We start from the raw sequence: 20,626 nt of genomic DNA, 5'->3' as shown, positions 1-20,626 counted from the left end.
GTTTCTCTCTCAGGCTAACACGGAAGTGCTGATGCATGCTTTTTTTTCCTGTCGTTTAGATTACTGTAATGCCCTGCTCTCTGGCCTCCCGAAAAAGAGCATTTCACCACTGCAACCACTGCAGAATTCAGCCGCTCGGGTGCTGACGAGAACCAGAGGGCGGGAGCACATTACGCCAGTTTTGAAATTGCTGCATTGGCTCCCTGTGTGTTTCAGGATCGATTTTAAAGTACTTTTATTAGTTTATAAATGTGTTAATGGTCTTGGGCCATCTTATTTATCAGATTTGCTTTTATCATACCAGCCCTCGCGGATCCTGAGGTCCTCTGGCGCCGGCCTTTTATTTATTCCAAGGGTGAGGACCAAAATGCATGGCAAGGCTGCATTCAGCCGTTTTGGTCCTCACCTTTGGAATAGCCTGCCAGAGGACGTCAGGTCTGCAGAGACTGTTGATATTTTTAAGAGGAAGCTCAAGACACACCTTTTTAGTTTGGCTTTCAACAACTTTTAAATAGTTTATCTTTTCTTTTGATTGAAGATAATTCTATGTTTTGCTTTGAATGTTTTAAAGCACTTTGAGCTGCCTTTTTATGTATGAAAAGTGCTATATAAATAAAATGTGATTGATTGATTGATTGATGTGAACATTGTTTAAACATTGGTTGAGCACAAAGTTGAAGTAATTACATTATTATGAGTATGATGATTGTTAAACACTCAACCTTACAATAAATTGAACAAGTATTTGTTTCACATTGTGGAAACAAGGATAGGCCTCAAAGTATTATGAAGCAGAAGGCTATAATACACATAAATGTGACTATAATAATGTAAAGATATTAGATGTTACTAAAAGCAAGCCCTGTGATGATGTGATGATACTGTATATAACATTTTATATTGATTTATTATGAACTAGTTGCTCAGCATATTTGCTTGCGTACTTACTGTACTTTTTTTGCTATATGTTGTGATCATTTGCTGTTTCATTCATTTGCTATGTTTTGATATGTTGCTGTTCATCTACAACATTGTTATTGAGATTGGTTTATATGCTTAACTATTGCCACATGTATACTCAGTAATTGCTTACTTGATGATATGTTTGTGTCATGCACATATTCTCACAATATGTTACATGTAATAAGAGTTGTAACTATGTTAGGCCTATTACTACATGTGCGGAAAAATGTAGTAATGTGATTGAGAAACGTAAGTTTGATTTTATTATTACTTATTGTGATATAGGAACTGGTGAAGCCTTAGGATAAAAAGGAAGTATCAGTTAGTTTGAAAGGTGGAATTTTATAAAAGCAATGCTTCATTGCACATCGGCAGGAAGGTGATGGGGTGATGCTGACTGTAGGCCACTAAACAGGACGTATGATTTATGGACACACACCTAAACACTGATATGTTCTGTTGAAAAGAGGCTGGAGATCGCTAAAGTGAGGCGACAAGCCTCCAGGGATTTTCAAATATGGAGTAAAGGTCCGTACAAGGATCAACAATGAAGTAATGTCAGGAGACTCATGTGTTTTCCAATGGAATTATCCATGACCTTCATTGCGAAGTTTACAGAAGGATGAAGACCTATAAAAGGCATCAGCCTTCAGAGATCATTGCTCTCTTTTCCCTCTGTCATCTAAGAACGGGTGCAAAGAAACAAGCTGCAATAAAAGCCTTGCCTTTTGATTCTCTAATGTGTGTAGTTATTAAACCATCCATTATCCACACCGCTTATCCTCACAAGGGTCGGGAGTGCTGGAGCCTATCCCAGCCGTCTTCGGGCAGTAGGTGGGGGACACCCCAAATTGGTTGCCAGCCAATCGCAGGGTTCACAGAGACAAACAAACATCCGCACTCACAATCACATCTAGGGGCCATTTAGAGTGTCCAATCAACTTACCATGCATGTTTATGGAATGTGGGAGGAAACCGGAGTACCCGGAGAAAACCCACGCAGGCACGGGGAGAACATGCAAAGTCCACACAGGGAGTCCAGAGCCGGGATCGAACCCACGACCTCTGAACTGTGAGGCGGACGTGCTAACCAGTCGTCCACCATGCCGCTGTGTGTGTGTGTAGTTATTATTTTCTTTTATTTCAACCATTTGACATCGTTAATGAATGAATAACTACACCCATAACAACGGTATATGACATAAATACATTTAAATAGTGACTCCGGCTTAATATAAACAAATCTGAGCGATTCTAACAAGGATAGTTCAATTTTCTAGGTCTTAACAAGAGCAAATGATTCTCAGAGCTATAGCTGCCTAAAAAACGGGAGTGGTCGGATCATTCGCCTTAAATCTAAAATGGTCACTCATTAAGAGTGAGTGGACGAAGGGAGACGGATTGACTGTAGTAAAACGGCAGTTAGGGCTAGGTTCACACAGCAGGCAAATGCGAACCAGATCTGATTTTTTTGCCCATATGTGACCTGTATCTGATTTTTTTATGACAGTCTGAACGACTCAATTCCGATTTTTTCAAATGCGACCTGGGTCGTCATATGTGGTCCTAGATCGGATACGTATCCGATCTTTCCAATGTGTTCGCGGTCTGAACGGCCAGGTCGCATATATCCGACATTGAGGTCATCCGGAGCCCAAGATGCGCTACGTGCAGGCCGAGGGAAAGTACTGGCAGCAGGGGGAGCGAATCTGCAAAGTTGTTTTGCGTTTCACTATTACCTTAATATTTTACTTTAATTTAATCCCACTTGGAACATGAAGCATAAACTTTTATGGCGATCATAGTAATTCAGCCACGCCCAGATAGATTCATTTCTTACGCACTGTTAGGACGTGACGTCATCGTTAGTGATGTCTCCATGAAATGAGATATTACAGCCTCGCCTCATAATTTCCCCCAAATACTGTATTTATTTCTACCTGGTACCTAATCGCTTGACTGTATAAATGCCCCGACACGCTGAACCACATTTAATTCCGCAAACACACCGTCGGGTGTCACGTCGTCTCTTCTTATGCGCATGCGGGCCACTTTGACGATGCATGTGTTCATACAGCAGACAAGACCAAGGTCGCATTTATAATGTAATATGAATGCTTACGCAAAAAAAATCAGATTTTTTCCAAAAAAAACTGAATTGAAGCATTAAGACCTGCGGTGTGAACCTAGCCTAAGTAACCTTGACGAGTCTATCCCAACGCCAGCTTAAAGAGCTTTCTTCCCCCCGCGTGACCGCGTTACAACAGGCGGGGGAAAGGGAGAGTTTGGACACTTGAAATGGAGAGCCAGCGAGAACTATACTCGATTTAGTTCTCCGGTAAGCGAAATATGACAATAGCAATAGCCTACTTCGGCATATCTCTTATTTGTCCCATCACTCATATAATTGATTACTCCATTGAATCCTCACCGCAAAAAAAGCAAAACAAAAACCCCCAAAAAGTATGTACAAGCCATCTCGGAGTCACGTATGTGTAATGTTCTAATTCTCGTGGACATTTTCTGTGCAAGCTACCCCCACTCCCGCTTTGCTGTATGTAATTATATTACACTTGAGTTTTTTCCTTTTTGTTTCAAGTGACTCCAAATCTTTTTTGTTTTTGTGTATTCCTCCATGGCAACCATATTCCACTGACTGAGTGCTTGTGTTGAAACATGGGCAGTGGCCATGTGGTTCTAGGTGGCACAAAGATGGTTTTAAAATCATTAACTATAGTTTTAAGGCCAAAATTTTGTGTTGACCATTTTTTTGTGGTCGACTTTGCCGATTTTTTTTCCCCTTGGTCTTACTCACAGCAAAGGTAAGCTCTCCACTTTGGTCAAGTGAGTTATCGTCTGGACTGTCCACTGGTGTCTGTCTGGTAAACCTGGTGTCAAATTGGCTCACATCTTCATCGGACTGCTACACGGACAAAGAAATGTTAATAGAAACACAACAATCCCAATAGAGAAAATAATAAAGGTGAAGAGAGGAAATTTCTCAATGACAAAGTCAATGAGATGCGACAGCAGCCAAATGTTTCAAATGTTTTACCAGCTGTGGCTTGTAGGGTGGCTCGACTCTCTTATCAAGGAGGTCATCCCACTTGATTTGCTTGAAGAATGAATGTCCCTGAAGGGGGCAACAAATACAAGACCATTGTCTCAATGATGCCTTCCATGTTCACATTGGTTGCTATATTCAACCAGCCCAACAGCCCTTTCATGTTAATTAAAAAAAAAAAAAAAATCTTGGTGACTCTGCTCAAAAAACATAACTAAGTGATAACTGGACGTTCAGATCACCTGTATTTTGTAATTATAGTGTGTTGGAGTCACTAAATCCACTCTAAAGGCTGTGATACAGTTTGAGTACAAATACAGTATGTGAACAAAACTAAAATACTGATGCAAAAAGACAATCCATTCTGTAATGGCAAAATAATCCAAACATATGACCCGTTTGGGGGATCAATCCGGCCTGCAGGATGAATTTCAAATTGAAAAAAAAAATACTGCAGCAACTCTGCAGTTCTGTGTGAATATAATTTCTGGATGTTTGTGAGGCCACAAATGTGTCGGCCTACAAGATGAGTCCTGACTTGTGATAAGTTATTTAAGAAAGCAAAATGTGCTGGGTAAGGCGTGGTAGCCTGTGTGAGGAGGAAGACACACAAGGTTCGTGTGCGCATTCATGCTCTTGTCCGCTTCAGCTTGTGAAAGTGGAGGAGCACGCCACGGTATTTTTGATTTTGTGGAGGTGATCATGATGAGATCATGTTTTATGTCAATAAATCCAAACTATTGTGCAGAACACTTTTATACTTTCACAGGTTGAAGTGGACAAGAGTAGTAATGTGCATTTGCATTTTGGTGGCGATCAGTCACCGTTTTAGACAACAGAACTGACAAAGCTATCAATACTGTATTACCCAGCATGCCTTCCTCGCGTGACGTAGACCGCTGAGACCAAGAACATAACATAAGCCACACCCCTTTTTGGGGCGGGGACATTTGTCGTAAACCTAATCACAAAAAAAAAGACCTTAAATCACTACAGAGTCTTTTGAGGTGGGGATTTTGGTACTAAAGTCATTTTTACATGCAAACCTATTATAAAAGTGCCAATGTTAAGCTCACCCAAGTGTCCTTTAATGTTATATAAAAAGACAGTTGATTAAATATAAAGTTGATCCTCATTTACTATATTTTCCGGACTCTGTTTTAAAAAAATAATGAAAAAAACATATAAGCCACACCTTTATATAAGCCGCACCTATCTTTGTTGAAAAATGTTGATATTTAGTACATTTACAGAACCATTTTGAACTGTAAATGTCTGTACCTGAACAGATTCTTTCCTAACAGTGGCTTTTAACACGGCAGCAACTTTGCTGATTAAAACGGAACGGAATCAAGAGAGAATAAACAGTACTTAACGTCATTTCACTGCCCGCAGCCGCTCCAGTTTGTCAATGTCCACCTCTTATTTTTCTATTTACTACATACAACCTAATGCAAAAACCTAGTGCATAGCACCCTCGCCTGTTGAACACCTCCACCTGCAGTCACATCCTGTAAATGGCAAATGTATTGTATTGAATTGTACTGTAATTCCGAGTAGACCGCCCCGAGCGGTGGAAGAAAAATCCACATAATCGCCACATATATGCTGCATCGTTCAAAACCTAGCAAAAAAGTAGTGGCTTATAGTCCGGAAAATACGGTACGTATTGCTTTGCATTAAAACAAAGGAAAAACATTAATTTATTTGTACTTTTATGAATTATGTTTTGATTTTACTGGTCCCTCTTACAATAGGCTGGCAGTATGTGGCCCCTGACCTAAACTGTCGGACACCCCTGTCCTTGCCGCCCACTTACTTTGATATCAGCACAGTCTGCTTTACTGGACCCAAGTCTTTGGGCTGGATTCTTCTTCAGCAGCTGGAGACAGAAAAAGAGAAATCAGATTCAATGTGGGATGCTTAACTCATTTTACCCTAATGTTTGAACAAATAAATTGAAAAAAATATTCTGGGATTGAATGGCTGGACTATATAAAGACAAATAAATTTGTCAATGGCACTGAATGGGTTTAAAATCAACCCAGGACAACTGTTGTATAAATTCTATTTTGCTTTATACACAAGAAATGTGTCTGCAGATTATCTCACTGTAATTACACACATTTTTTTGTTTGGCAGCTCGTGTCAATAAGACCAGAAACTACTTCTGTCAGATTTGTAACAAAATTTAATGCGATGAATCAGTGTTGAAACCAGATGACCAATAACAACATTTAGAGAAATATGGTTTAACATTTAGAATTGTTTATTCTAATACATCAAATTTAGCTGTCAACACTTTTTGCCTTTAATGCAACTGAATTTACTTGATATGCACCAAGGATATGAAAAACAGCTGCTGATTTAATTTCTTCTGCAGATCATTAAGATGTTTAGTGACATTAATGAGTAAGAAGGGTCAAGTGAATTGATTGATCTGTTATTTAACTGAGGGACCTGCTGAAAAGTGAACAAGCCAAAATGTAACTTGCTAGCACAAATCCATTTTAACAGACTGCTGGAAACCACTTGCATAGTAGTACCAAACATTGATTTGTTTGGTTTAGCTCATTTGGATGACTGAATTTTTTTTTCCTCCTTTGAGTATTGATCTGACAATTACCGTATTTTCCGGACTATAAGTCGCTCCGGAGTACAAGTCGCACCAGCCATAAAATGCATAATAAAGGGGGAAAAAACATATGTCATACTTGAGTATAAGTCGCATTTTGGGAGGAAATTGTGCGCTTAGTACACATGATTTCCACCGAGCTACGATGGTAACATTTAGCTAACATTCACACGTTGCATACAAGAAAGTTACTTTAAGATAACTTCAAACTCACCAAAACGGTTGTAGATCGATTAAATAAGTATTTTATTTATCCCCGACCATGTAGAATGTTTCCAAGTCTCCAAAAGTATTAATGTATTCGGTCGTAATTATGTCTTCGTCTCCTCTGTGCTCTGCTTCTTATGTGTGTGGCTGCATGATGCAATACCCTAGCCAGAGGCAGGCAACTGCTTGTTTGTGGTTCATTCTTGTTCAACCATCGTCAGAAACTAACTTAGACAATTGTGTGTAATGACATTTATACACGAGCTGAATTGTGGATAATTGTAGGTTGTTGACTGAACATACTAATTGCTATCACTAATGCTAATCGTGATCGCTAATCGTTAGCATAGGCTCATCTTGTTCATGTCTATGAAAGTATATGTGTATATAATGCATAGATTGATAGAATTTTCTGTTTCTTGTGCAGTTTCACAATATAAACAGGTAACTTTGCTGCACACCTAGTCTGTGGAGTTTGTTTGTGAATATTTAGCTGTTTGGATAAACTGGCTTCCTCGAGTAGCAAGACTTGTTAGTTTAACAAAACATTTGACTTTAACCGTTTAAGTTATCCATAAATTTTAATAGCTTTAAGGATGTATCTTATGTTTCTTTATGTGGGTTACAATAACATGTGAAATGATATAGAAGTAATTGTCATGGCTTGTTAGTGCTGACTTGTATTTATGATGATTTGTCTCCCTCTGCAGGCGTTTTAGAGCTAAAGCGCCTGCAGAGGGAGGCAAAGCATAAATACAAGTCAGCACTAACAATCCATGAGAGTAATAATGTGTTAATAATTTCACACATAAGTCGCTCCAGAGTATAAATCGCACCCCCGGCAAAACCATGAAAAAAAATGTAACTTACAGTCCGGAAAATACGGTATGTGCATTATTGCCTCTATGTATGAAAACATTTCAGAACAACCAACTTTATCTGTACGTTTACACACCTTCTTGATGAGGTCCTTGGCATCGATGGTCAGATATGGAGGCAGATTAAGTTTACATTTCAAAATTTTATCAATGGTCTTTTTTCTGTTTTCCGCTGTGAATGGTGGCTGGGGAGAAGCAAAAGGAAGACGTTGAAGCATATTTATGCTGGCAGTTAACCAAGGCAAAAATCTCAATCTTGTCTCAGTCAATTGCATTCAAAGAGGTTGTGTTGCCAGATGTTGTTTGACAATAATTTTGTCCTCCACAAACTATGATTTGAAATTGACTAGATGGAAAAAAATGTGAGTCTCTCTAATCATCAGTGGCCATATTCACTCAGTTACTATTATGTTGTACAGCAGGGGTGCCCAGACTGTCAGCATGCAAGCTACTTATAAAATGACCAAGTCTAAACCTTATTTATTTATTTAAAATACATAAAAATGCCACTCCACAATTTCCTCTTCGGCCAGCCAGCAGGGCCCCAGGCAGACTGACGGGTGTGACGCACGGTCAGCCGGTCATCCCAAGCACCACCACCACAACAACAGGGAGGTGGGACACGCATTCAGAGTGCCCTCTCCCACCTATTGGCCATTGTGAAATTTGTCACTTGATTGACGTACAGGCAGACCCAGCTGCAGGAAACAATTGCAGGGGGGGCCATTATATTTCTTTGGAGGGGCACACTTCTTCAACCCAAATTTTATGTGGTAAATTAGCAAGGGTGCCACTCGCCATTTCTGTAGACAAATATGCCCAAATGAAGGAGTCTGTGACCCACTGCCCACTATCTGCAATTGGCTAGCAGTTGCCTTCATTCGCTGGTTGTTAGGATGTCACAAACAAATCTTTTTAGAATTGATTATTCTACCGGTTAATCAGGTAATTGACAGAAGGGACCAAGGTTCAAATATCCATCATGACACTAACATCCTAATGAGTATATGCTGCCCCTGATAAAATGAGTGGGATGCATCAGGAAGGGCGTCCGGTGTCAAAACTATGTAAAACACATAATTTCTGTGTCGACATTACAAAAAGATGCGGCCATGAGGAAAAACTAATTTCCTGCGGTGCAGTGTCAATTTTCCACCAAAAGAGTCTGCCCATAGACTGTGAAAAGTGTCATGATGGGTTTAGGTAAGTGTATAATGGACTTACATTGTTTTTTTATTTTTGTTCAGATAGCGTCAGAGCTGGGCACTTGACCCTTTTTTGCCCGTCCGGCCGCGACCCTACGGCCTTGACCTGGGTACCCTTCCGGTCGCGACCCCTAGGCCATATTCATAAACATTGTCGGCCCCCGCCCAGTTCCGACCCCCCCCCAAAAAAAAATGTGCATGATGTCCACGTGGGAGAGATGCTAACGGAAGAGGTCTATTCAAAGACAATTAGCTGGCTAACATACTATTCAAACCCGCTGTGGACACGCTACAAACGCGCCACTTACTCACGTACTTAACCAGCTGCGTGTATTTACTTGCATTGCGAGCCCTGGGGTTGGTTTTGTCGTATTGTATAATTATTTGGGTCCAACAGACGACAAGTCTGCAAGCATTCAACAAGTTACTCATTTTCCACACTTCCCCTACTTCACACAAATTTAAGGTAATTGAGGCAGGGGGTAAATCTTGTCTGATGTATATTATTAGGGCCAGAGCAGCAACTACTGCAAGGTCCCTATTGTTTTTGTCAAATTATTAGGATCCGTGAAGTGACCGCTACACCCCGAGACGTACAAAAAAGTCCATTGCAGCCATAGTCTAAAGTGAACAGCAAGTGAGCTATGAATTTTTGAATGTCCAATTTTGGCCAATTTTTGCACATTTACAGGGGTCATACTGTTGCACCCTTGTCCCAGAGGATTCATCCGATTGACTTCAAACTTTGGATATACCATCTTAAGGCCTGGCTTAAGATGGGACAAAAATTATGACTTCGATAAACTATATGACGGGGGCGAGAATCAAATTTAGCAAAAAATACTACTTTCGTCACAAAATGCTTGACTCCCCTGCATATGCTCCAAAAAAATCCCAAACTTGGCCTGCATATAAATAGTCAAACCCTGAAGATCCATCCATCCATCCATCCATTATCTCCCGCTTATCCGAAGTCGGGTCGCGGAGGCAGCAGCTTCAGCAGGGAAGCCCAGACTTCCCTCTCCCCAGCAACATCCTCCAGCTCTTCCGGAAGGATCCCAAGGCGTTCCCAGGCAAGCCGGGAGACAGAGTCTCTCCAGCGTGTTCTGGGTCGTCCTCGGGGTCTCCTGCCGGTGGGACATGCCCGGAACACCTCACCAGGGAGGCGTCCAGGAGGCATCCTAATCAGATGCCCGAGCCACCTCAACTGGCTCCTCTCGACGCGGAGGAGCAGCGGCTCGACTCTGAGTCCCTCCCGGATGGCCGAACTTCTCTCCCTATCTCTAAGGGAGAGCCCGGACACCCTGCGAAGGAAACCCATTTCGGCCGCTTGTATCCGAGATCTTGTTCTTTCGGTCATGACCCACAGCTCATGACCATAGGTGAGAGTAGGGACGTAGATCGACCGGTAAATTGAGAGCTTCGCCTTTCGGCTAAGCTCCTTCTTCACCACGACAGACCGATACAGGGTCCGCATCACAGCAGACGCTGCACCGATCCGCCTGTCGATCTCCCGTTCCATCTTACCCTCACTCGTGAACAAGACCCCAAGATACTTGAACTCCTCCACTTGGGGCGGAATCCCATCCCCGACCCGGAGAGGGCACGCCACCCTTTTCCGACTGAGGACCATGGTCTCAGATTTGGAGGTGTTGATTTTCATTCCGACCGTTTCACACTCGGCTGCGAACCGCTCCAGCGAGAGTTGGAGATCGCGGCTTGAAGAAGCCAACAGCACCACATCATCTGCAAAAAGCAGAGATGCAATGCTGAGGCCACCAAACCGGACCCCATCGACACCTCGGCTGCGCCTAGAAATTCTGTCCATAAAGGTTATGAACAGAATCTGTGACAAAGGGCAGCCTTGGCGGAGTCCAACCCCCACAGGAAACGAATCCGACTTACTGCCGGCAATTCGGACCAAACTCTGGCATCGGTGGTACAGGGACCGGACAGCCCTTATCAGGGGGCTCGGTACCGCGTACTCCCGAACCACCCCCCACAGAACTCCCCGAGGGACACGGTCGAACGCCTTCTTCAAGTCCACAAAACACATGTAGGCCGGTTGGGCAAACTCCCATGCACCCTCGAGGACCCTGCTGAGGGTGTAGAGCTGGTCCACTGTTCCACGGCCAGGACGAAAACCACATTGCTCCTCCTGAATCCGGGATTCGACCTTCCGACGGACCCTCCTCTCCAGCACCCCTGAATAGACCTTGCCGGGGAGGCTGAGGAGTGTGATCCCTCTGTAATTGGAGCACACCCTTCGGTCCCCCTTCTTAAAAAGGGGGACCACCACCCCGGTCTGCCAATCCAGAGGCACTGTCCCCGATATCCACGCGATGTTGAAGAGACGTGTCAACCATGACAGCCCCTCAACATCCAGAGCCTTTATGAACTCCGGGCGGATCTCATCCACCCCCGGGGCTTTGCCACCTAGGAATTTTTTGACTACCTCGGTTACTTCAACCCCAGAGATAGGAGAGCCCAACTCAGAGTCTCCAGGCTCTGCTTCCTCAGTGGAAGGCGTGTCGGTGGAATTGAGGAGGTCTTCGAAGTACTCTCCCCACCAACCCACAACGTCCCGAGTTGAGGTCAGCAGCACCCCATCTCCACTATAAACAGTGTTAATGGTGCACTGCTTCCCCCTCCTGAGACGTTGGATGGTGGACCAGAATTTCCTCGAAGCCGTCCGGAAGTCATTTTCCATGGCCTCCCCGAACTCCTCCCACACCCGGGTTTTTGCCTCAGCAACCGCCAGAGCTGCATTCCGCTTGGCCAGCCGGTACCCGTCAGCTGCCTCCGGGGTCCCGCAGGCCAAAAAGGCCCGATAGGACTCCTTCTTCAGCTGGACAGCATCCCTTACCGCTGGTGTCCACCAGCGGGTTCGGGGATTGCCGCCACGACAGGCACCGACCACCTTGCGGCCACAGCTCTGATCGGCCGTCTCAACAATGGAGGCACGAAACATGGTCCACTCGGACTCAATGTCCCCCGGCTCCCCCGGGACGTGGGAAAAGTTCTGCCGGAGGTGGGAGTTGAAACTCCTTCTGACAGGGGATTCTGCCAGACGTTCCCAGCAAACCCTCACAATACGTTTGGGTCTGCCAGGTCGGACCGGCATCTTCCCCCACCATCGGAGCCAACTCACCACCAGATGGTGATCAGTTGACAGCTCCGCCCCCCTCTTCACCCGAGTGTCCAAAACATGCGGCCGCAAGTCCGATGATACGACTACAAAGTCGATCATCGAACTGCGGCCTAGGGTATCCTGGTGCCAAGTGCACATATGGACACCCTTATGCTTGAACATGGTGTTCGTTATGGACAATCCGTGATGAGCACAGAAGTCCAGTAACCGAACACCGCTCGGGTTCAGATCGGGGGGGCCGTTCCTCCCAATCACACCTCTCCAGGTCTCACTGTCATTGCCCACGTGAGCATTGAAGTCCCCCAGCAGAACGATGGAGTCCCCAGGTGGAGCGCCCTCCAGCACACCCTCCAAGGACTCCAAAAAGGGTGGGTACTCTGCGCTGCCGTTTGGTGCATAAGCACACACAACAGTCAGGACCCATCCCCCCACCCTCAGGCGGAGGGAGGCTACCCTCTCGTCCACCGGGGTAAACCCCAATGTACAGGCGCCAAGCCGGGGAGCAATAAGTATGCCCACACCTGCTTGGCGCCTCTCACCCTGGGCAACTCCAGAGTGGAAGAGTGTCCAACCCCTCTCGAGAGGACTGGGACCAGAACCCAAGCCGTGCGTGGAGATGAGCCCGACTATATCTAATCGGAACTTCTCAGCCTCACACACCAGCTCAGGCTCCTTCCCTGCCAGAGAGGTGACATTCCATGTCCCAAGAGCTAGTTTTTGCTGTCGGGGATCGGACTGCCAAGGTCCCCGTCTTCCGCCGCCGCCCAGCTCACAAGGCACCCGACCCCTTTGGCCCCTCCCACCAGTGGTGAGCCCATGGGAAGGGGGACCCACGTGTCCTTTTCGGGCTGAGCCCGGCCGGGCCCCATGGGTGCAGGCCCGGCCACCAGGCGCTCGCCATCGAGCCCCACCTCCAGGCCTGGCTCCAGAAGGGGGCCCCGGTGACCCGCGTCCGGGCGAGGGAAAACGTGGTCTGTTAATTTTAATCATCATAAGGGGTCATTTTGTCAAACATGCTCATTTACCAAAAGTATACAGAACATTTGTCGTTCAGTCTGATTTTGAAAAAGAAAAAAGGTAGATATATCTGAAGATATATCTATCTATATGATAATATTCTGTTGTACATATAGCGCCACCTAGGGACGACTAGAAATGTCATTTTTTACATTTTAATGCACTACACGGAGCTCGTTAAACAAATCTGTCAGTTTTGTCAGTGAAGCCTCAACACGTTGGTCTTGCGCTACGCCGAATATTGTGACTTTTTGGCAAAGGGCGTGGCCATGACGGTGCCGCAAAGTCTGATTATTTACCCTGACAATAAAAGGTACTGTAACTTGACTCAGATGAGCCTATCTTCTCAAATGTTTTCATATTTGATGATAGCCAAGGCTTTCACACATTGTTCAGAAGAGTGTGTTCAAATTCCTGATTCTAAAATACGAAATTTGTGATTTTTCGTGAAAAAGCTGTTGCTATGGCAACAGGCAATTTACCAATAAAAATACACTGATTTTGAAGGTCTAAACATGCATGAAATCTCACAAAACTTTTTTCACACATCAAGCCTAGCGAAATCATCAATATCTTATCTTATTGAGCAATTTGCAAAAAATGGCTCGCTAACACCCCAAAGACATTTTTTAAAAAATCAAAATTGTACCTAGATCTACGAAAATTTAGTGGTATATGTAACAGTCCAAGGCCTACAAAAAAAGTCTCTTGGAGCCATAGGCTAAATCAAAGAGGAAGTCCGCCATTTTTAATTTACTTTATTGTATGAATTTGTTTTGACTACAATAGCTGCTGGAACTTGACCCATTTGATAATTTGTTCTAAAAAAATTCAGCCCTGGTTGTACATTTCACCTACATCCACGAAAATTGGGTGGTATATGTAACAGGGCAAGACCTACAAAAAAAGTCTCCTGTAGCCATGTGTTCAACCTAACAGGAAGTCCGCCATTTTGAATTTACTTTACAATTCGGCATCACTTGACTTTAAAAGCAGCTGTAATGTGATTCACATGATAATATCTTGTCAAAATTTCACACATTTCATGAGAGTCTACACCTGAAGAGATCTATCTACGAACCAACTTTTCATCGTAGTGGGAGTGCCACCTACTGGCTAAATGAATACATGTTTTTTTTCTTTCATGTTTCTCTCCTGGCAGGTTTGCTAAACCGACTTGCTCGGAAGAGTGTTTAGGCCTTCATGATGTTAAAACAAGAAGTTTGAGATTTTTTTTGAAAAAAGCTGTTGCCATGCTAAGGCCCAGTTTGCCAATAATTAATGCAGATATTTCAGATGTAAGCATGCACGGAAACCCATGAAAGTTTGCATGCATATAAGGCCTGTCAAATTGATTAATATTGAATTATTTAATTGTGAAATCTTTAAAAGATGGCTCGCTACCGCCCTCTAGAATGTTTTATGTTTTAAAAAGCAACCCCGGTTGTTTCAGTTTCACCTACATCTATGAAGATTTGGTAGTATATGTACAATACAATCCAATTTTTTGTATATAGCGCATTTCATAACAGCTGGAGCTGTAACAAAGCACTTTACAAACAATAAACAATAAATAATAATATATCATAATAAACAATAAAAAGCCCATAATACAGAAGTGTTGATCAATAAATTAACATAAAACACTATGTACAATTGACACCGAAAAGAGACGAAAATTTCAGGTCTGATCAAAAGCCAGAGAATAGAAATGTGTCTTCAACCAGGTTTTAAAAGTGGACAGAGAGGGAGCTTGCCTAGCATCCAATGGGAGGTCATTCCAAAGGGAAGGATCAGCAGTCGAAAAGGCTTGATCCCCTGTGAGGCTCCGCACCTCGAGCAGCGCCTGGTCCGCAGACCTAAGGCTGCGGCAAGGTGCGTCGGAGTGGAAGAGCTCTGAGAGGTACGCCGAGGCCAGGACATTTACGGGCAGCAGCGTTTTGGACCAACTGGAGTCGTTTGAGGGAGGACTGGCTGACCCCAAAATATAGTGCATTACATTAATCTAGCCGAGATTAAGGCATGGATGACTTTCTCAGTGCTGATGGGAAAGGAGGGGCTTTACCTTAGCCAGCTGTCTAAGATGAAAGAAGCTCGACTTTACAACAGCGCTGATTTGCTGGTCCAATTCAAGATCACTGTCCATTTTAAAACCCAAGTTTGATACTGTTGGCTTTATCGATTTGATAGATATAGATTTGACAGTCATCCACATAGCAGTGGGAGGAAATTCCGTGTTTCCTAAGGATAGAACCCTGGGGCAGCAAATACAATGAGAACAGCAAGGGCCCCAAAATAGAACCCTGTGGAACACCATACGATAGAGTGGCAGAGCGGGACTCAGAGGAACCTAGGCGAACAGAAAAAGTACTGCCAGCTAAATAGGATATAAACTAGGGATAGACTGATTATCGGCCAGGCTGATCATTGGGGCCGATATTTGGCATTTTGGTGATCAGCCTTTTTTTTCATTTTAAGGCCGATAAATTAAAAACTGCTTTATTCATGCTTACTGCAGAGTGCTTCTCTCTCTGTTTGCTGTACGACTGGCCCTGCCTGCATAGGCAGATTGGCCCGCCCAAAGCACCATCTGATTGATTCCTTGTGCAGTGCGTAACAGCCAATCAGCGTAAAGCTGCGTGTTTGCTCCCTGCTTGCTCTCTCTCTCTGTGTGTCTCCTGGCAGCCACATACACTACGGGAGTCGGCGAGTTAGTAGTTCAAGGTAATGCAATAGACTTTGTCGAAATTTTAGTAAATGTCAGTCTACTAAAACTCACTTGTAACATTACTATGAGCCCTTCTATGCCATATAAACACAAGGGGCAGTTCTGCTCGCCACAGTAAGCTGCCTTGCGGCTCAAACTAACCACTCCCCCAATGTGACAACAGTTAATTTGCTTTGTGAACTACATGGCTCCTGAGAGAAGTAAAGTCGCTTACAATATAGGGAAACGGTGAATAAAAGTGAGTGCCAGTGTGTGCGTGATAAGGACAACACAAAGACCTGCCTGTTACTGTGTTCTAGTTATCAGTTACCCTCTAAAATAGTTTCATCTTACCGATCCAGTCATCATGTCATACATCAGGGCACCAAGGCTCCACCAGTCTACTGCTCTGTTATGGCCTGACCTTGTCAGGATCTCAGGGGCCCTGCAAAGAGAGTAAGACACAAAGAGAGTGAGACAGCATACAACTGATTCCTTCCAAAAATGGACACTTTAATGCAGTGTTTCTAAACTTTTATTGAGCCAAGTCACATATTTCACTTCAGAAAAAAAATCACGGCACACCACTTAGCAAAACGATTCACAAAAAGTATATATTCAGGTTAATTGTGTACCTTCTGTGCTGTTGCACAATGAAAGTTGTTGTATTTGTTCATTTGTCTGCGAGTCTTTGGCGCCATCCAGGGGACACTATAGTGTGCCGTATTTGTTTACAATGCGGAAGTGACTATGGCAGTGCGCATTCTTCTGCTGTCTCGAATGACCGCAATGTTTTGTTTTAAGGTTGTATCGCCGGTACGTATAATTTACATGTGTATAATTTACTCGCGTATAATTTACTCTATTGTTTAGTTTTGATGTGTATTGGCCGTCAGCAACCCACAAACTGGTGAATAGTTAAAGGGACGGTTGGGCCGAGACGGCCATGTTTTCACGAACAAGTTCATTTTATATATATTTTGATCAGGAAAATGAAAAGAGTTGTCATTTTCTATTTCATCAATAAATTTGGGAAAAATTAGGAAATAAGTGACTCCATGAATAACGCCTCTTGTTAATGAGGAGAATGGCCGCGCCCCCTACCGTTCGATGCTTGGGGGGCTTGGGGGATGAAGATCCATGCTTGCCTGATTGCTTGCCCACTGCCAGTCGCCATCTGCCTCCCGAGAGTTGATACAAGTTTAGCATCGCTAAATGTCCGAAATATAACCAGTCGGGGTTCGTGTGCGCATTCATGCTCTTGTCCTCTTCAGCCTGTGTAAGTGGAGAAGCGATTGCCACGGTATTTTTGATTTTGTGGAGGTGATTATGATGAGATGACAATTTATGTCAATAAATCCAAACTATTGTGCAGAACACTTTTATACTTTTGCAGGTTTAAGTGGACAAGAGTAGTAATATGCATTTGCATTTCGGTGGCGATTGGTCGCCGTTTTAGACAACAGAGCTGACTTCCGGCGCCGCGCGAGTGGCAGCCCACTACAGTAGCTCCGGCTCATCGGTGAGCCTTTTCGTGTGTTTTTGTTCTTTAATATTACTCTACCTCATACCTTTTTCGTATAATTGATAGTCGTAACTTGCGTAGCAATGGACACCCAAACTGCGGTATTCTTGCTGCTGCTGATGGCTATTTTTTGCGCGATCGTGTCCGGCGACTTGGCTCGGAGCCGAGCCCCCATTGTTTACAGCCGGAATCAGCTGTTAGCACTCCGTGCTAACCATGCGCCGGCTCCCGGGGCGAGACCCGATATCCCCCGTGAGCTGAGGAGGAAGAGACGGGGATCTCGTGCGGGGGTTAAACGCCGGGAAAGGAGGAGACGATACCATCCCGTCCTCCCGTCTGTTATCATGGGGAATGTTAGATCGCTCCCCAACAAGATGGACGAGCTAGCGGCGCTTACCCGGCACGAGAGGGACTTCCGGGAGGCTAGCCTGATGCTATTCACGGAGTCGTGGCTAACAACGCTAACGCCGAACGCGGTCGTAGAATTGGACGGCTTCCAAATCATACGCGCGGACAGGACGCTGGAGAGTGGAAAGAGGAAAGGAGGAGGGCTGGCTGTGTTTGTGAACGATAGATGGTGTAATCCTGGGCACATCACGATTAAGGAGCAGTTTTGCAGCAGGGATATTGAGCTGCTAGCTGTTGGCATGAGGCCATTCTACATCCCGCGAGAGTTTAGTCACGTGATCGCGGTGACCGTCTACGTCCCACCAGCTGCCAGCAGCGACACAGCCTGTGATGTCTTGACTGCAGCAGTGAGCAGGCTACAAACACAGCACCCACATGCCCTGGTACTCATCTCTGGTGACTTCAATCATGCCTCCCCTTCCTCCTCTCTGCCTTCATTCACACAGTATGTCACCTGCCACACCAGAGACAATAAAACACTGGACCTTTTCTATGCCAACACCAAGGAGGCATACACATCACTGCCCCTCCCCCCGCTGGGCAAAGCTGATCACAACCTGGTGGCTCTCCAGTCTGTGTACAAACCTCTGGTCCGCAGGCAGCCAGCTGTGACCCGCACGGTTCAGAGATGGTCTGGAGAGGCCGAGGAGGCCTTAAAGGACTGCTTCAGCACAACTGTGTGGGAAGTATTCAGCGATGCTCACGGGGAAGACATTAGTAGTCTAACGGACACTGTTACAGACTATATAAATTTCTGCATGGAGAACACCATGCCCACCAGGACAGTAAGGTGTTTCTCCAACAACAAACCCTGGATCACACCAGACATAAAAGCTCTCCTGAAGGAGAAGAGGAGGGCTTTTGCGTCAGGCAACATAGAGGAGCGGAGGACTGTGCAGCGCCAGCTGAGGAGGAGGATCAGAGAGGGGAAAAGGTCCTACAGGAAGAGGATGGAGGAGCAGCTGCTGCAGAATAACGCCAGGGGAGTCTGGAGGGGCCTGAAGACCATCTCAGGCCACGGACAACCCAAGACCTGGACTGGGGGGGACCTGCAGTGGGCAAATGAGCTGAATCTCTTTTTCAATAGGTTCGATCAGATGCCTGCCTCCACTCAGTCTCTCCTGCTGCAGTCTCCACCTACTCCTCCTGCTGGGCGTGTCACCCCCTCCCCTCTTTTCTCCACAGTCTCCAGCTCCCAGCTTCACCAGATAGCCACCACTCCCTCCTGCCCAGCCTTGGCCTTCACAACATCTCAGGTGAGGAACCAGCTGAAGAAGATAAAGGCGAGGAAGGCAGCGGGTCCAGATGGCATCAGCCCCCAGCTCCTCAAATCCTGCGCAGACCAGCTGTGTGGAATTGTCCAGCACATGTTCAACCTGAGCCTGAAGCTGGGCAGGGTCCCCCAGCTATGGAAAACATCCTGCCTGGTCCCGGTGCCAAAGACCCCCCACCCGAAGGAGCTCAACAGCTTCAGACCAGTGGCGCTGACATCTCACCTGATGAAGACCCTGGAGAGACTGGTCCTTGTCCACCTGCGCCCCCTGGTGAGCTCCTCAATGGACCCACTCCAGTTCGCATACCAGCCTGGCATCAGTGTGGATGATGCCATCATCTACCTCCTCCACACTTCACTCTCCCACCTGGAGAAGGCTGGGAGCACTGTGAGGATCATGTTCTTTGATTTCTCCAGTGCTTTCAACACCATCCAGCCCACCCTACTGGGCGGGGGTGGCGCACCACCTCACCACATGGATCCAGGACTACCTCACAAACCAGCCACAGTATGTGAGGACACAGGACTGTGTGTCTGACGTGCTCCTCTGCAGCACGGGGGCCCCACAGGGAACTGTCTTGGCTCCCTTCCTGTTCACCCTCTACACCTCGGACTTCAACTACAACACCCCTACCTGTCACCTGCAGAAGTTCTCTGACGACTCTGCGATTGTCGGCCTCATCACAGGCGGAGATGATCGGGAGTACAGAGAACTTACTCAGGGTTTTGTGGACTGGTGCCAGCAGAACCGCCTCCTGATCAATGCGGGGAAATCCAAAGAAATGGTGGTGGATTTCGGTAGGCGCCAGCACTCTTCACCTGCACCAGTGAATATCCGGGGAACAGATGTTGAGAGAGTCTCAACTTACAAGTACCTGGGTGTTCATCTGAACAATAAACTGGACTGGTGCGACAACACAGACGCCCTCTATAGGAAGAGTCAGAGCAGACTCTTCCTACTCAGGAGACTGAGGTCTTTTGGGGTTCAGGGGACACTCCTCAGGAACTTTTATGACTCGGTGGTTGCATCGGTCATCTTTCAGGGAGTGGTCACCTGGGCAGGCGGCGTCTCGGCCCGGGACAAGAAGCGGCTGGACAAACTGGTCAAGAGGGCTCTGTCCTGGGCTGCTCCCTGGACTCTGTGGACTCGGTGGGGGACAGGAGGATGTTGGCCAAGCTGTCATCAATGCTGGGCAACCCGGACCACCCCCTCCAGGGCACCCTAACAGCACTCCACAGCACCTTCAGTGACAGACTGTTACACCCTCGCTGTGCAAAGGAGAGATTCCGCCGTTCCTTCTTGCCTGCTGCTGTCAGACTCTTTAACAAGAACATTGTGTAGTCTCTACAAACTGGCGGTCATTAGTGCAATTGTGCAGTCCTGCACCTGAGCTCATATCGTGCAATACCCAATATTCCCCACTACTGTAATACCGTGCAATACTCAACATTCCCCACTACTGTTAGTCTAGTTTTATTTTTATCCAATGCTGTTCCTTACATTTCACTACAGCACTGCAGCACTGTCACTTAAGAGTGATAAGATAAGATAAGAATGCCTTTATTGATCCCACAGTGGGGAAATTTTCATTG

General features: G+C 45.5%; 1 protein-coding gene across 8 annotated transcripts in view; it reads right to left on the bottom strand.

The window, feature by feature from the left end:
- Positions 1 to 20,626, bottom strand: part of LOC147145417 (ribosomal protein S6 kinase beta-2-like) — a 92,566-nt gene that overhangs the window by 14,566 nt on the left and 57,374 nt on the right. For all 8 annotated transcript variants that reach the window (XM_086033029.1, XM_086033030.1, XM_086033027.1 and 5 more), the window contains 5 exons: positions 16,182 to 16,272; positions 7,825 to 7,932; positions 5,847 to 5,909; positions 4,019 to 4,096; positions 3,779 to 3,886 (listed from right to left, as the gene is read on the bottom strand). In XM_086033029.1, the coding sequence (XP_085889155.1) occupies positions 3,779 to 3,886; positions 4,019 to 4,096; positions 5,847 to 5,909; positions 7,825 to 7,932; positions 16,182 to 16,272 (448 nt within the window). The remainder of the gene's footprint in view (positions 1 to 3,778; positions 3,887 to 4,018; positions 4,097 to 5,846; positions 5,910 to 7,824; positions 7,933 to 16,181; positions 16,273 to 20,626) is intronic.

This window comes from Filicampus tigris, chromosome 6, assembly GCF_054856515.1.
Source record: "Filicampus tigris isolate MCC_2025a chromosome 6, RoL_Ftig_1.0, whole genome shotgun sequence".
NCBI classification, from domain to species: domain Eukaryota; kingdom Metazoa; phylum Chordata; class Actinopteri; order Syngnathiformes; family Syngnathidae; genus Filicampus; species Filicampus tigris.
This window is presented reverse-complemented; position numbering and strand designations above follow the sequence as displayed.